At 37.1% G+C, this 16845-nt stretch overlaps 1 protein-coding gene across 4 annotated transcripts in view; it reads right to left on the bottom strand.

Moving 5' to 3' along the window:
• vti1a (vesicle transport through interaction with t-SNAREs 1A) overlaps window positions 1-16845 on the bottom strand; it is a 140581-nt gene that overhangs the window by 54728 nt on the left and 69008 nt on the right. For all 4 annotated transcript variants that reach the window (XM_066693541.1, XM_066693539.1, XM_066693542.1 and 1 more), the window contains one exon: window positions 1839-1909. In XM_066693541.1, coding sequence (XP_066549638.1) covers window positions 1839-1909 — 71 coding nt within the window. The remainder of the gene's footprint in view (window positions 1-1838; window positions 1910-16845) is intronic.

Here is a 16845-nt window from a genome sequence, read left to right as displayed (position 1 = left end):
TGGAAAGTGATTCTACTGTTAGCAGATGATGTCTGAGTTCCAGGAGCACGGCACAATATGGAAAGTGGATGGCTCGGGCTTGTGCTTCGACTGAGGAATAACACTTGAAAAGGCATGCCGCTATGTAGATACAATCCCCCACCTCAAATGACTCACGACCACAAAGTTATGTCCATTAATTACCTCACCGCACATCATCCAGTGGCTGATTATAGCATTTAAAAAACAGACACCCATTAAACATTTCCAGCACACAGCTACACCCAACTTTTGTTCAACTATAATAAAATAATAGATATTATAATAATGTATTATATTGCTTCCCCCAATCTGGCCAGGAATGATGTTAAAAACTAGAAAAAAAAAAGGGTATTATTAACCAAAGTCATTGCACAACACAAACTGAGTTTTTATTTGTGTTGTTCTTCGGTTTGCACATTATAAAACAAACCACTAAAGCTTTTTCCCCCCCATCAACATACATTCACAGTCATTTCCTTATTATTATTATAGTTTTCTAGGGTACAGATCAAAGTTAGAACAGTAAAACGGAGCCTTCTCAGAATTGTGAATTAAGCAATGCACAGCAATCAAGAATTGAAGTCAGCGTTGTGTGGATGGCAGGACTTTAAATAACATCCAGGACTGCTGAAAAGCCTTGTTATCAAACCCCTGCTGAGACTAGGGCACACAATGAAGCAATACATACAATATATTTCACAATATGCTTTATTTGAGTGTGTTACAGTGTTGCCTGTCTGACAAATGAAATGGGAAAAACTAATAATTCACTAGAATTAGTGAAAAAACAAAACACAAATAAGTAAATATTCCAGGTTTCCACACTGTTTGTGAAGTGACTTTTTTGTAATGGTCTACAGTGTTCAGAGAATGTGGTTTCTGAATATCTCTTCATAGAAATCAGATAACTGCATGAATGTTTATCAAGGGTAAAACTAGCATGTGCACCCTACACCTCTGGCAATATTCAAAAAGAATAATAGGAGAAAGGCAAACAAGAGACAAACGCAGGCCTGCCTGTGATATGCCTCTAGCTCTAGTACCTGGAGCAAAAGTGACTTCACACTGCCTTAAGCTACAGAACCCGTTCTTCCAAGTTTTACATTAAAAACTGCCGGATGAAGATTAAACAAGCCTGCAGATTATGATATGGCATTTTCTTGTTGTGGTATAGATGTTTCAAGAACAGTATGTTATGTATGTGTAAATACAGTCATTAACCAGCTATTGTTGCACTGGCAGGTCTGAAAAATACATGTGTATATATAAATAGCAGTAAGGGGTGGGGGATAACATATTTTACACCTTAACACTACTGATCATTACAAATATGCTAAGTGGTAAGTAATTGCACATTTGAAGAAAAAAAAGACACTGAAATGGAAATATTTGAAATACGAGGATCTATTTTGGTTATTTAAAATGTGGCCTAAAATCCTACCACATCCATTTATCACCCAGACTGAATCATGCCTCCCTTAAACTATATGACACTTTGCCATTGTTCTGTGTTCGCACAGCATTCTGGGTAACAATGCTTACACCACCCTGTGACATCACTAAAATCAGCACTGCTTTGTATTTAGTGTGGTGGCAGCAAGACAGTCAAAAAAAGATGAACGAGAAGACTTAATTTGATGGCCCATCTCTATTCATAGAAGGGACATCGCATTCCCTCAATTATTTCTGTTTTCAAATTTAAATACTTGAATTTTATCATTTGGATTTGGCGTGGTGTCTAATAAGCCAAACCTAATGCCAGTGCCATGCAGATCATTGACCGATAGCTTACAATTTACAACCAATATCTGACTTACCCGATCTCGAGATCTTTGAATTTTCTCTCGGTCGTGGTGCAGGTTTTCTAAAATCTCTTGGCCAATTTGCTCTGCAGAAGAAAAAAGAAAGGAAAAACACAACTGAAACACACTGAAAGGGAATACAGGTATAAAGCGTGTCCCAGTCTTTAGGGGAAAGCTCCAGAAATACTTTTTTCTTTTTTTGTTTCATACATAAAATATCGAACAAAACTGAATTATTGTATGCATTGTTATGGTAATTGGACATACAGAGATATATATCCATGAAGAGCAGCTTTATGATAATAGACTAATCATTTGTTTTCAGATTATTATTATTAAAATGTCTATTTATTTTCAAATACATAAAATTCCTTTACTTTGCTTCAGACATTTGGGTCTCTGTTAGTAAGTCACAGATAAAGTCATCATGAAAAAAAAAAAAAGCATATCCCACTAATAGATTAATGAAAACAATATTTTTCTTAATTTAGAAAAACAAATTAAACACATAAATACTGAATAGAGAGAAAAAAAAAACTCCAGGAACGCCTACATCTATAACCAAACTCCTTCATATGAAGGCTCTGTGTTTTTTGTGTTGGAAATGGATGTAGGCAGTGAGATAAATACACCCAGACCAAAATTTCCGGAGTGAATATACTTATTTTTATCTACAAAAAGTTGTATAACCCTCTGAAAAGGGGTCCTTGCTATGATTGGCCCCTTGTGTTCCAGTCTGAACAAAGAAGCCTGCAGTGAAATACAGCTGCTGACATTTCCCTCATCGCTCACGCATATCTGAGGATCAACAACTGCACCCTGTCGATGACAACAAACAATCTCCATACGTGGTAACCAAAAGGGAGCGACACACAACTTGGCAACTCTTGTGCCCAAAGTTCATGCCTCAACACACCCAGTAGTAAGTGCAAAGTAACACCCCCAACCCCTGACACAGAGGGGACAAAACCTTGGCGCCCAAGCACACTGCGCTGGCTGAAAAATTGGCTTCAGTGATTTGTCCAGCAGCCAATAGGCCCTTTTGATGTTTCACAGTTTGTGCCCCCTGGCTCCTACAGGATTACTGCTGAAACCATTCCAGAGTTGGTTAACACGGGCTCAAGTAATTCCTGGTAGGCTGTAGGGTCTCAAAATGCACTCCGTGGTTATTTCATATTAAGGGACATTGGATCCAAGTGGTTAGGGCTGGAAGACTATGTCTTACTTTTAGGATAAACAAAAACTGACCTCCTTGTGTTCTACTCATATTAAGAGGCTTTAACATGGGTGGTGCTGCACTAGAAAAATGCAAATTAAATTAAAGCCAAATCTCACAGCTCACCCATGACATCATATTTTCGTTTTGGCTGAGTCAAGCAAGTTTTCTTTTGAGTCATAATTAGAAACATTCCTACTTGTCTTTCTTTTTTCTGAATAAAAAATAATTTATTAATTGCCTTTCTTCTATTTCTTTCCCCTTTTTCCCACAGGCCCATATTCATCTGAGAAGATTACTTCAAGTGAAGCCAGCACAGAACTGTACATATGGCCAAGGACTATTAATTTATGTTTGTAAAGATAAACAAGGGGTTCAGAATGGATAATGCACACACGTTTTTGCTGGGAACTTTTGAGGTTAATTGTTAATTGTATTGAGTTAGCGATTACTGAGTTCCCATTAGTGTGTGTTGAAGTTCCTGAGTTCCTGTTGGTATGTGTTAAAGTATGTTTCAGACTGTGAAGCTGTGATCCATCTTAGATTAGGTTAAGACCTCTTAGCCTAACTAATAGATTAGGATGGAAGCTATTTCCCTCGGAAATAAACTAAATATTTGAAACAAGTGACAAGTATAAATACGACTTCCACCAGTTGTTCTTTAAAAAAACCACAACATAAAACAAAATGCAACTCCCCATTTTTTTCTTACGTTACATAACATTGCACTGTTTAAAAAAAAAAAACATAATTATTAAAATAATGTAACAATTGAAATTCATCCATGATTTACTTTGAAACCAAAAGGAAAAAGTATAAAAAATGCATTTTATTTATCTATGTCGATATGCTTTGTAAAAGAGCTTGTTAAAATCTAAAGAAACCCATGTCAGGCCCTGTAAAATTTGATGTAATGCATATTGCATACTATGTTTTAATTAAATTACAAATATCCAAAGTTTTGATTTAATAATCAGTTCACAAACTTATATAAATATTTGATTGCTCCTTTTGTGATGATATGACAAATCCAGAACAGTTCTGGCTGTATTTGAATCTACGAATCTGTAGCATGGTATAATCTAAAAATAATTATAAATACCAACTTTCTTTATTTAAGTCCATTGCCACAGATATTTTTCTTTGTCCAGGTATATTTATAGCAAATAGATTTAAAAAAAGTTAAACTTGGCCATTTGTGGACAAAATACGACCTCTTAGATTAGTTTAAGATGAAGCACAAATACAGTATAGCCACCATTTACAACAAACAAATAATTACAAATAGAGAGACAGAAAGAGAGAGAGAGGGAGATCTTTGAGTGGATCAAAGTAGTGATTTCAGATGCACCGAGCAATCCAAATAAACAGCTATACTCATGATTATTGTATTATACAGGTGCTACCCTCAAAGGGTACACTTGCTGAGAGCATGTTGTGGAAATGGTACAAAATGGGCTACGTCTGGCAGCTACACCAGCTCCAACACCAAGGAAATGCAGCGAGAGTGCCGGGGCTTTTGTTCTTGATGGGTAGATAAACACATCTCTGCCTTCATTAATTCGTAATAAGAGACAGACAGATTGAAGAATACACAGATTAAATAAGGCAGTCAGACAGATATATGACAGATAGACCAGATTAAAAGAATGAGCACAAAGATTAATAAGAAGAACAACTGAAGACAGCTTAACAGGATGAAAGACGGGGAAGCCTTTTATTTGTAAATGCACATCTATCTATCTCTATATATAAATCTATATCTACTACTCGGACAAACCTTCATATCCCACGTTTAATTTTATCCAAATAATAAAGACTGGACATACGTCAAAGCTTTTATGAAAGCATATTACAACACAGACACCTTATTTAAATTGTGCACTATCCTTTTCCAGGACACAAAAGTTGGTAAAACAGGGCCCTGACACATTCAAATTGGGCACCCCTCACCTCTACACAAGGGAACGGCCCTGTTTTGCAGGACACCGATAAATAAGAAAGCTACGACTATGATAAAGAGATTAATCATCTGACTTCGACTTTCATTATGACCTTGACGGAGACAAAACCCCATTTCAAACCGGCTTTAATTCGAAGTAACAACAACAAATCCTCCTGTCATCATCTCGTTCACAGACAAAGTACTGATATAAAGGTGTGCAGAGGAAGAACCGAGAAATCGCAGACCCCCTACAGTAATATAGATAGACGTAAAAAATATTTTAAAAATTAATCACTTTTTTTGTAGTTTCTTCCCCCCCCCTGTAAAATCCATCAAAGGCTGATTAAATGCCTTCCAATCCAAAGACTGTAAAATACATTAGAAGCTCCAATTTCAACATCCCTTGCCAAGTAACAGAAAGATAAATATTTCCTTCAGATATCTGACCACAAATTGATGTTCCCATTATGTTTCCCTGTCCCTGCTGGCTTTCCCTGCTGAATGTTTAGCTGTATATACAATGCCTCCCAAAGGTGAAATATGGTACAGTGTGTGGTTACAGGGTTACAATATCAGTGGAATCAGCATCTTAAACAGAATAGACTTTTTACTTAAAACTGAGCTGGCTAACAGGCATTTCCTTAAAAGCAGCCAAGTTAACGGAAGATAACGGTTATCCAAACCACTACTGGAGTTACAGCGTCACTATTAAGACGAAACAAACCCACGCAGAGCACAGAAAACACGGTAAATCCCGCCTCCATTCTGGGTTCGCCTACAATACATTACATCTGTCCACGCTGGAGCCAAGAAGGCAAAGCCGAACCTGCCGAGTGGCTCAGTGGAGTGGCTGAGCAGTTTTATTGAGATGTGGCATCAGTCCGGTATGCTCACACCATGCCAGGATTAATTAGGATGAGTTCTGGGACAGTATGCCTTTTTCATAAATCTAAATTTAGGAAACTGCCCACTGTTTAGGAGTTTTCACACAGCTTCTGCGTTTACTAGGGTTGGGTCTAATTGCTTCAGATACACAAAGCAATGTAGGAACGGCACAATTTTGAATTTTTGTAGCCCTTCTTTTTATTATAACACTGAGAACTCTCATTTTCCTGCTGGTAATAAATTGGAACAAAATAATTCTGTGGTCGGCCTACAAACCCCTTGTAGATATCTATTATAGCTAAATGGGCAGCAGTGTGGAGTAGCAGTCAGGGCTGTGGACTCTGGAGTGGAGGATTGTGGGTTCAATCCCAGGTGGGGGATATTGCTGTTGTACCCTTGAACAAGGAACTGTACTCAGAAGGCTCCAGTGAAAACCCAGCTGAATAAATGGGTTATTGTATTAAAAACAATGTGATATTTTGTAAGAATTAAAAGGGCATCTGCTAAGAAATAAAATAATAATAAATCAGATTTTCGAGGTTTTGCGGGCTACGTTAAAAACCATTATGTCCAGTTTAATAAACAGCAAACTTAAACACTGCAGATTTGGTATTCTGTAACTCAAAAAAGACTGCCAACATCCTGTAATGCTTTTTCAGCTTCCTGACATTATTAAAGAATATCAACAGTAGCTCATTATTCAAGACATCTAGAGTGACAAATACAGAAAGCAGCTCTGCCCTTTACCCATGTGATATGTTATTTGCTTTTTATACGAAAATAGTACATGACCTGATAAATAATTTGAGGACTGTACCAGCAAATCACAGTGTAATAAATTACTGACAGAATGTTACTCGACACAGGATCTAAGCGCATTTCTTGTAGAACTTTTTTTGCAGTACTGTTGGGTTTAGAAACACTAACACAGGATGGCATTTCTAATTTTAATGAAGAGTCAGGCACAACAGTCAACTACCACTGCGAGTAAACCAGTTTGATTTTCTTCTCCTGTTATTGTATGTTTTCCAAGCTGCACCAGAGTGAAGTGGATGTCCTAAACTACACCTTGATGCGGTTTACTGTTCCCCAACAATATCGTAGGCTGTAATTGAAGGTAAAACATTGTCACTTTGATGAATAGCATTTTTTTTTCCTTCTTCTTCTTCTTTAACCCCCCTGCTCCTCAACTTCACTGGCTGGCAAAGTCAATAAACATGGGAAGAGGAGTCCACCAGGCTGAAATATCACAAAATGAATTGTCTCGCTGACACCCAGAGATCAACCCTTCATGCATTAATATCGCAACCAGCAGCCAGCTCCCCCACAATGGAGGCATCTGCTGTCCCAGTGACTCCCTCTGCAGATAAATAATTGGAGACATCATCAATTTTACAAGAGCTGTTTTATTCCATCTACACTGCGCGATCTCTGGTCTTCTTTCTCCTGTGCTGAAAGAACAGCATTAAGCTGAAAGACCGGCCCTGACACTGGGTGACACCATAGTTGTATGCTACATTTTTTAAACAGTTATTGAAGGTTACTACACACTTCTCTCCCGAACACAACCCCCATACCAAACCACAACAACAAAAACGTATATAAAAACAAAAATAATAATAATAAAAGGCCTACAGGAAAAATACATTTGTGCCAATGCTTCAGTTGTGCTAAAAGACCAATTAATAGTGAAAAAAACATTGCTCCGAGATCAATTATATGACCGCTTGGCCCTTGACGAATAAAGGTTATTCACAGTGTGGGGAAGCAAGCAAAGAAAATTAAACAAAAGAGCTTAGCACCAACTTAAAATAGTAACAGTATTGCCTGTTAGATCTGGGAAACTTTAGTGATTCAAGACATACAGTGGCTTTTCAGAAGGACATCTGGAAACAGGGTTGTCTGTGCAAACATTTCATTCATTCAGAAAGACAGGAATGAACCCAAAACAAAGAAAAAATAAATAAATACAAAAACGCTTGTGTGTAATAGTTCAATTTACCGCCCCGTATGACAACAAATGCAATGAATGTGCCTTTGGACGCACACCTGAATTTCGCAGATAAGATAAGGACTTTCTATTACCGTCCCAAAAAAGTGCACACAGACACGAGACCACCTCTCTTGCGTGGGGTACATGCAAGTTAAAAATATCCTGGACTATTTGGGATCGGTCAGGCAATGCCACAGTGAACTGATGAAAATAGGGAGCACTGATAAGGCCTTGGTCTGTAGGTCTACAAAACAAACACAAAGCACCAAACGGAAGCAGCAAAAATCAGCAGTCTTGATGGGTGCCCCTGCAGACTGCCGAAACGGGGGCAGAAGCATCCAGGGAAGACTGCACAACTTCACTGTGTATTATTCTGGGTGGTCATTTTAATAAGGCAGGGCTGTGCATTTAATCTTTGGCAGCCCTGGTTTGACTTTGAACTGAAGCTGTGTATGGAAGAGGGCATCGTGCTTCAACATCAGCCTAACTATCATGCAAGAGTGTTAATTACCAGTGATAAAACAGAAGGGGTTGATACTGTCATTAAAGTTTACACTAAAAAGTGATTTTAAATGCTGAATTGCCGGAATGTTTGACTGCACGGGCATGTGTGTGTGCGCACGTTTCTCAGAGAGGTCAAGCCAAGAAATCTTTAACAATCCGCTGATCAGCTCAGAATCTTTGTGGCTGACCAGGCAAAATCCGTCCTTTGAATATGAATTAGCAGTGGGTAATCACAGCATATTTATTAGGCCTTTCTTCTGTGGTCCTAGTCTCCTGTGAACGCTGTATTATTCATTGCCGGTGCCCTGACCCCGGTGCGCTCCTGTTCTGACAAATCATACTTGATTAAGACAAATCTTTATTAGTTAGCTAGTCAACTTTCTCATTTATCATTTGCAAATCTCATTCTCCCTTTCAGCGTGCGCTAGATATGACTTAAACAATTTTTAGTGGCTGTTTAAAATGCTTATTACAGACAATAAGTATACCCAGAGACGTGAGAGTCAGTAATGGATGATAAAACACAGGTTTAATAGGTATAAATGACCAAGGCTGCAGGAGACTAATAGAACAATTTATTTAAGGAGGCTGGAGAAAAAATAAATTAGTTGCTTTTTTCCACTTCAACTCAGACACTTTTTTAGTTCAATAAAACACTTTCCTTTAGACTTAAGCAATGTCCTTTTTATTTTTTTCCTTCTCCTTTCCACACTTTAAATTGGAAAATAAAAAACTTGACAGGATATGAAAGGATATGAATACTTGAATGTGATACCATGCACATAGATACATACATACACACATACATATACTGGTTAATTGGTTAATTAAGGTTAATTTAATTATATCCCAAAAGTCTATATCCTCTCAAAAGCACTGCCAATCTATTGCGATAAAAATGCCAGTTGGATAAATCCATGTAGGCCACAGTGTAATAAATGTTACTGACATAATTATCGCTTATAACAAACATTGAGCTGGACCCCCACCACCCCACCCCCAAGAAACACATCCTCACCAGCTTTTTTTATTTTCTGCCTGCAAATTGCCTGGACTTATTTAATCAACCAGTTTTACTGAACCATCCAAATTGAAACTAATGGAGTTTTGCCAGGATTGTGATTGCCTCACATACAGATATACAGTAGGTCTGAAAGCTTCCAAAACTCATTCGAAAATTACCAAGTACGGCTTGGGTTAACTCTAAATGAGCTGGATGCCGTCCACATTCCTCCGCATGCCTTACACACAATTAGTTTTATTTCTATCTATCTATCTATCTATCTATCTATCTATCTATCTATCGGTCTATCTAACCTTATACAACTATTGCCACTTCATATCCAAAAAAGAAAATAATGTGGAAGAGGACTAAATAAAAAAATAAAAGGAATATTCAAACACTTTCTTACACATCAGTAATAAAAATAAAAAAAGTAAGTCTGCCAAAGGATGTTTTTTTCTTCTTCTTTTCCTACAAACGTTGCTTTTCCCCAGGACAAAAGACCTCTGCAAATACAGTTAATAACTATTTACTATAAAAGGACATATATTTAGTGCGACTCCAATAAGATTAAAAATAATTATAATCTAAAAACCTACAATAACTGTGCAGCAAACTAATAACAGCCATGGAAATGTGTGAACCGCAATAACTGATAGGAAGGTTATAAGGCATTTGCTTTTGTCACCCTTTTTCCCAGGTGTATCATCGTTATTTTTTCAGTGATTTTTAAATGATAAGAAAGGATTATTTGATAGTTCAGAATACCTGAGAAAAAAATAATTCAGAGCATGCTTACTTCCAGAACAACAAAAAACACAGACCGCATTTTTACTTGTTTTGTGTGTTATAGCTCTGTTATATTAAATCTAAAAACAAACCCTTTCAAAAATAAAACAAACTTCAGTTTTAATTTAATATCTGAATTAATCTTACTACTACTAATATTGCAAACACTTTTTCTACAATCCAAATGTTAATTGTACAGATAGAAAATTAACTAGGCTAATACCACAAAATAAATCTAAAACATCAATGATATTACAGTTAATAATTTTTTTTTTAAATATTCCAATAAAATGTCATGTGACAAAAAGAAAAGTGTACTTGTACCTTGAAACAAACTACTTACAAAGTTGTCAGATACAGCAGGAGGTAAATGCATTAAAACATTTCATTATTTTTAATCACCCGTTGCAGACAATTTATTATCCACACAACAACATCACAGAAGCAAAGTTGTGAGATTAATGTTACGGACTTGAGAAAACTTGACGTTCTTCTCTTCTTTTAACAGTTAGGCACGTTAATAACAACATTACACTTGATTAAAGAATTTACAGCTCTAATCAAAACTTGACAGCGAGATCAAAGCCGGTAACTTAAATCTGCCTTTTAATTATCTGTACAACACCACACCTCAGGCCTGTCTCATTCTCTCTCTCTAAATTCTGCTAAGAAAAAGATCTAACACTTCTTAACAGTTCATTATCCAATAAAACTATTCAAAGCTTAAAAAGCAATCTACACAATTAGTGAGGACCTTGGGGAGCCCACCAGTAGTCTTTATTATGGGCTTTAAATTGAAACACCTTAATTATATTTGTCAAACAGATTCCATTAGAAACTCTTGTCACTGCAATTTTCATGTTTTGACAGCGCTGGCAAAGGCCTGGCCACCACTTGGCAAGGAGCAGAGCATAGGGAGAGCAAATTATCAAATTCCTTTACACGCTTTTGTATTCATTTCTTTCTTTCTTTCTTTCTTTCTTCCTTTTCTTCAGAATGCACTGCCGGTCTTGGAGAATTAAAAAAAAAAAAAAGAGCCGAAACAAAGCTTACAGACCAAATAAAGTGTGGGAACAGGTGTTGCAGTTTTGGTCCCCGCATCTACGTATGTTTGCTCCCGGTGTAATTCCGTCAAAAAATGTAATACATTTTACAACGCCAAGAATGGGAAAACTTCAACAATAATCCTACGGCAGAAAATGACAACTGTCTTGGGAAGCTATGGAAACAGACATCATAACATCCATTCAAAGGAAGCACACACTGGAACTCATATGGGTTTTGACTGCTCTGATGTTTAGACTTCCCTTGCCCTCATCCTTATTAAGTACAACCACAAAATTGCTTTAAACATCATGTGTGTACAGCAACCGTTCGCAGGGTTTGCTTGAATGTAAATACACCAGACACAAAAGGCAAAGGAGGGCATCTTATTCGGCCCAGGCCTGTGATGAGTTATATCATCACCAGGCCCCAGCAGACTGTACGGCACTTGACATAAACACAGGGATGTTTAGGTGAACTGAGGAGTGCGGTTTTCCTTTGTTTTGGTTCCCTTTCAAAAGAGCATCTCCACTCGGCAGCGGCTCGGTGTCCCTAGCGCTGTGCTTCTTGCCAAGACTTCAGAGCCGGCGTTCGACACTCTCAAGGAAAAGAAGACGAGTGGGGGATCCAGAGGACTTGTCTCTCGGTCTCCTGGTGTGCATGTTAGCGCTGAGCATCAGCTTGGGCCCATTGAGAGCACCTCTGAAATACCTCCAGGACCGCCGCTTTTAGAGGTCTGCTTTCCAGACCAAGCGGCCTTCCAGGGAGTTAAAGCTACAATGTGGTTTTTGTTGCCTTTTTCTCTCATACAGTCTGGGGATGGATTCAATTTATTACATATATGAAATTCTATTATTTTTATTCAGATTTCGAATTGGATTCTCTACTCTATTTTCCAAACACTGCATTTCTATGACAGGTATTGGACAATACATGTGGACTGAGTTAAAATTAATGCAATTCAATGATTAAATGTCAATTCAATTAGTTGCTGCATTGTTAAAAAAATAATAAGCTAATATTAATTTTATTGTTCTTGTTTACATTTTTCACATATTTGTTCTTATTATATGTATTTTTAGTTACTCCGTTATTTGTGTTTGTGTGTGTGTGTGAAGGCCTTCTATGCTATAAAATCCATATGCTGGGTCTAAAGATAAAATTTAAATTGAAGTGGGAAGTATAGCGTATGAACCCTTGCTTTTAGAAAACAAGCAATCTACAGGGAAACAGGGCTGCCTGCAATCATTTAGTTCAAAGAGATATTAAGGGCACATGACAAAGACATCAAACACTAGAATGACTGAAGTAAAATTGCTGCCCAGTAATACGGTATCGTAAAAATAATACCTTGCAATTAGACAAGAATTTCATTACAAATGATTCTGAAACATTGTATCAGTTGCTAGATAGTACAGACCACGACAAAAGGTTAGCAGTACTGGGTTACCTTAAGAGTTATTGTTGTTATTATGATGCACTTTTAAGAGACAGGTGAACGAAATATAGAAAGAACTTCCCCCTTTTAAATCAGATTATGGAAAAACTCCCAACTTCAACACTTGTATGGCAGTTTACTACTCAATCATGCAGAGCAAAGGGACCAGTTTTGTATTGTGTTTCTAATGAAAGCAAAATCACTTTCCTTTTTAGCATTTACTAGTTTTTCTTTTTTTTTTGGGGTACTTTTTTATTTAGGTTAGGATAGGAAGAGGGAGAAGAAGGGTGTGTGTGTGTGTGTGTGTGTGTGTGAAAGGGGGATTGGCTTGTCTTTCTGTCAATACATTGCCTTAAGGCCTCTACAAAGATCAATCACATCACAACCATGCACTATACTTAGCTAATTAGAGATGTGTCAGGCCAATGCAGTGTTTATTTCTCTACCCACAGGTGGATTCTTCAGTGTGAGAAATATATATATATATATATATATATATATATATATATATATAAAATCACATAACCACAATCCAAAATCCTTAGACTGAATGTAATATTAAATCATTACTAATTAAACAGGCCTAATAGGAATATAACTGTACATTTCAGATTTATACACAGAAGCCAATGTAGTGTGCACTGTGTGTTTATGTATTCGCTTCTAACAGTTAGGTGAGATGACATCACAAAAGGCTGTGTCGCAATTCAATGTAAGGGGCAAGAAAAAAGCTTTATATTTGGAAAATAAACAGTTCACACTTTGCACATCTAAATCCTATATGTATTAAAATGGCATAAAACTGAAAAATCTTGGATTTACATACTTGGATATCTTTCAATACTGACTATTGCAGACTAGTGTGGGAACCTTATTTCACAACCAGTCTCCAGTCACCCACATTATGTACACTTTGTCTAAGTAAAGAGACCAAAAAGCAAATATCATTTCAACCATAATCTAATTTTGTGTCCCATAAACCCAAAACCCAATGTGTGAATTCTCCAAGGACATTTCATTCGGTGGGGGATTAAAGACGCCACACCATGGTCAATTAGGCATGTAAGTGAGTACAAGGGAGGGAAAGTTAGGATTTCCCTGGTGCACTTGAGCACAATGCTAAAAGTAAAGCCCCAGCTGTTCCCTAACAGATCTTAACATATGCCACTTATCAGTTTCTAATTCCAAAACATTTTAAGGTCAACCCACAGCCCACTTTTGGAGAGTTCCTCCATTAATTTGTGTCTTACATAATGCAAAGCATTATGGGTCAGATATTGATGACTTCAGAGGAGCAACAGCGATGTGGGGTTTTCCAATAATCGCCCCCCAGCTACTGAGACAAGATTCTGAATATGATCCATGATATGGGATGTTCCTTGTGTAAGCACTTCTCCCTAATCCCACGGATTTTAGCTAATGCTTCACCAAACACACAACTTAATAGTCATTTTACAGTGTGGAAAATAGTCCAAAAGCTGATACAGTCGAGCAGCACAGGATTTGCTAAGGAGTGCTTTGTTGTAGCAGTAATGTAAAGAGATGTAATATTTCCAAATGTATCACTGAGGGTGTAGGCTGAGGGATAGGGAAAAACAAAACTCACTCTCATGACTAATGAACTTGGTTATCAGGCCAAAATCTTATCATGTCAATAAAGAGATTTAAGGAAACTGGGTTTAGACATAATTAAGTAATCAAATTGTCAGCTACTGGCTAATAACCTCTAAAATGGTTTGGTTTTGTAGTGGCTTGATTGACATCTTTTGGGCTTGGACTGATATGCAAGTTAGTCATTCAACTGAATCACATGTATTTTGCAGAGACTGATTCATAACTACTGTAACACTACAGCTGTGTAACAAAACAACATCAAATACGGGATTTATGATGGTTAATAGGGCGCTCTCAGAAATTATGGGACACCGGCAAAATCCTGGAGGATCTGTAAATATGTTATAGCTTTAGAACTTGTTATATCTGCAGGTACATAAAGGTATATATCTCAGCAGCAAGAGGAAACAAATACTACAATGTTGAGGAAATGTTTAAATAAAATTCCATGTTTTTGACTCCTATCTAAACAGTTTGAATTGAAAGCATGAATGTATGTTGATTGAACTATGAAAGCGAGAGAAAGCAGGAACAGTTCACAACTATTCTCTCAGTTGAATGCACCTACTGGGTTGTGTTGTCACTTTTTTTCCCTCAATATAGTTGGGTGGATAAAGGAATGGCACAAAACACATTTTGAGAATGAAGGCCTAATTCGTAAGTGAAAAACCATATGATTTAATGTGGCTTCTCTTTGAAGCGTTGCTATGGGAAGCTTGAGCAACCTCTTGACTCCAAACCAAGCGGAGTGCTTCACTAAAGATGTTCAAATGAAAGAGACTTAATTATCTACTTTCATCTACAAACAGCAAGGGCAGACCCACAAGGTAAATGTAAACAAAAGCAGGTATGTAATGTAGCGGCTCACCACACGAGATCTAGAGTTTATTGTCAAATCTAAAAGATGTGTTCCTTTGGCATTTGAGATCTACAAAATCTGTGGACCTACCTGTCTGTGGGACAATGCATTCACTACAAATCAATCCCTATTGGTAGTTTTAATGTTACAAATGGCATAGAGACACATGTTGTCTTCGTAGAAAAGCAAACAGTTTTATTGTACTTATTTACAGTCCTTTTTTTTTTTTACTCTAACTGAACATGTTGAAAGAGATTTTAATAAAGGAGAAGGCTGCTGACATTTGTGAGGTACTATGTTAGGTGTCCTTAATATCAAATCTTTCTATTGTTTTCTTGTCTTCCGAGCCCTCTTGATGTCACCGAACTGCAGTTCAAAGCAAGCTGCTCTAACAGCGATGTTCTCATGCTGGTTTGAAATACCTTACACTTTTTTAGAGAAATGGTATACATGCTATTCAAGGCTGAAAGGTCCATTTTATTTTATTTTCCTAGAAAGGCTGGTATTAGAGTATATATTTTGTGTGGAACACATTTCTTACTTTTGTGGTAGAACATTGGAAAAGCACAAACCATATGTGAAGGGAATATCCAGAAGCACATACATATAAACATATGACAGATATGTACACATACAGTAACATACTTCAAAAACAGGAGAAAGGACTTCTCACTTCTCACATTCTAATCATTGCAGGTTTCCACACCCCCCCCCTCTCCGTTTATTAACGAACCGTATCTAAGTTTTTGGACGTGGCAGAACTAATTTAATTTCTCTTCTGAGCATTCTGCACCATCAAATTAATAATTCATAAAGGACGCGATATTATAACTCAATTGTCAGCGCCGTAACTGTCCTTTTTAAAATCCCTGTCTCCAGCCCTCTTTGTTTCTTGCTTTCGTCGCAGAGCTTTGCTTTTAATCTATTACCGAATGTTACACTTAATTTCGGTGGCAGTCGGACAAATAATTTGCCTGGGTTTGAAGTCGCCTGGCAGTATGCAGAATTCTACTTTACTCACTCCCCATGGGCGTTCACATCCTTCAGGAGGCCAGAACCACAAAAGGGAAGAAACAGTGATAATAATAACATAACCCGGATACCATTCTGTTGCTTATAAATAATACATGCTGTCTTGTAGAGACAACCTTTTTTATGTTGTTTAGATCACTGGACACCATTCTGATGAGTTAGATTTTACAGCAGCAAAGCATACGGCGAAGATCATGAAAAAGTTGTTTGTCAGTGTAATGCAACATGACCTGTGCATAACTGACATTTCAGGCACAGAGTTAATCAAAAAACCCCAGGAACATCCATGTGATCCACATAGGTAAAAGTTTCTCATATATTCCCTATCCTTATTAGAACACAGAAGTACAAAGGTATTGCACTGCAATGTTTATTTATTTATTTTAAGTGGCTTCACCTGTTACTAAACATGAATATTGTTAATGCTTCAAACTAGGTAAAATAATTCAAGCAGAATAGAAATCTGTCTACTGTAACACACAGAAGCACACTTGTTACTTTGCAACACAGAATCTGTATACTAACACTGCGTTTCTGGAATGAAAAAAAAAACAAATACAGAGCAATTCGTTTGCATATGGTAAAATATATATATATATATATATATCTTTTATAGTACCTTTTACAGCACTTAATATAAAATACTAATCAAAGAGTAATCAATACTAATAGCATAGCACTGATGAAGACTTGTGTTACC

Source organism: Amia ocellicauda, chromosome 20 (genome assembly GCF_036373705.1).
Source record: "Amia ocellicauda isolate fAmiCal2 chromosome 20, fAmiCal2.hap1, whole genome shotgun sequence".
NCBI classification, from domain to species: domain Eukaryota; kingdom Metazoa; phylum Chordata; class Actinopteri; order Amiiformes; family Amiidae; genus Amia; species Amia ocellicauda.
Note: the sequence above shows the minus strand (reverse complement) of the source record. Positions and strands in the feature narration are given on the sequence as shown.